Source organism: Pygoscelis adeliae, unplaced genomic scaffold, assembly GCF_000699105.1.
Source record: "Pygoscelis adeliae isolate BGI_AS28 unplaced genomic scaffold, ASM69910v1 Scaffold431, whole genome shotgun sequence".
Taxonomy (NCBI): domain Eukaryota; kingdom Metazoa; phylum Chordata; class Aves; order Sphenisciformes; family Spheniscidae; genus Pygoscelis; species Pygoscelis adeliae.
Window position 1 is genome coordinate 26,724 of NW_008824047.1, and position 1,010 is coordinate 27,733.

At 65.0% G+C, this 1,010-nt stretch overlaps 1 protein-coding gene across 1 annotated transcript in view; it reads left to right on the plus strand.

Moving 5' to 3' along the window:
• The first annotated feature begins 593 nt into the window (after nucleotides 1-593).
• RNF44 (ring finger protein 44) overlaps nucleotides 594-1,010 on the plus strand; it is an 8,454-nt gene continuing 8,037 nt past the window's right edge. Inside the window, exon 1 of the mRNA XM_009333526.1 lies at nucleotides 594-614. Within this exon, the coding sequence (XP_009331801.1) occupies nucleotides 594-614 (21 nt within the window). The remainder of the gene's footprint in view (nucleotides 615-1,010) is intronic.

The window sequence follows — 1,010 nt, forward strand, 5'->3', positions numbered from 1 at the left end:
GCTCCCCGTCCCCAAGCCCATCGCTGGGGTGTCTGGTCTGGAAGGTGCCCGCCGGGTTACGCGGGGGTTTGTACCACGTGTGCTCTGAGAGTGAGGATGTGGAACTGGAAGCAGTAACACCTCGGGGAGGCTCCTGGGGAGTGGGGTTAAACCGGGGCTGCTGCTGCACCCCGGCCCCCAGCCCGCTGGCGGGGCACCTGGGCAGAGGCTCGGGGGCAGAATAAAACACTCGTGGGGCAAGCCCCCATCACTGAGCACGGCCTCTTCCCCAGCAGTAGCCGCAGACAGGCTCCTGGGGTGCTCAGCCTGTGGCTTTGGGTTTTTTTTTTCTTCTCCCCCCAAAACAGAGAGAGAAATTTGCTTTCAGCTTCTGAAATGGTATGGTAGGTGGGGGTGAGGTTAAGAAGAGACCCATGCGTGGCCATAGGGCTCGCCCCGGTGACTTCCCACCGTGGCTGGTGATGCCTGTCACCCAGGTGTGATATTGCAGCTTTTCCCTGCTGGGGTGAGACCCCCACCACCAGCTTTCTCCTGGGGCTGAGCAGCGCTCCCCAGGCTCGGGGTGCCCTTCCTGGTGCCGGCATGCCTCTACCATGGGCACCGAGGAGGAGGAAGTAGGGCTGAAGAAGGAGCTGCTTTGGGAGGGCACACCACCAGCCTGCAGGCGAGCTGGATTTAGGGGCACGTGGGGTGCGGTGCCCAGGCCATGGCTGCTCCCACTTGCTGGCCGTGGCTGTAGAGGCCGAGGGAGGCTGGCAGAGGGGCCTGCTGGGCAGCGGGAGGGTGCCTGGGGGAGGCCTCTCTGGGGGGGTTGGACACACATGGAGCCAGGGGAAAGCCCTTTTGGGGCCAGGGGAACCAGAGCCTGGGGAAGCGCAGCCCCGCGTGCAGATGTCTCCTCTGTGCAGTGCCAAGCTTCACTGGGGCTGGGGGGGCCGAACTGTGTGGTGGGAGGGGGGCTCTGGCATGGGGACACCAGCCAGGCTGGGGGTGGGAGGGGAGCAGGGGCA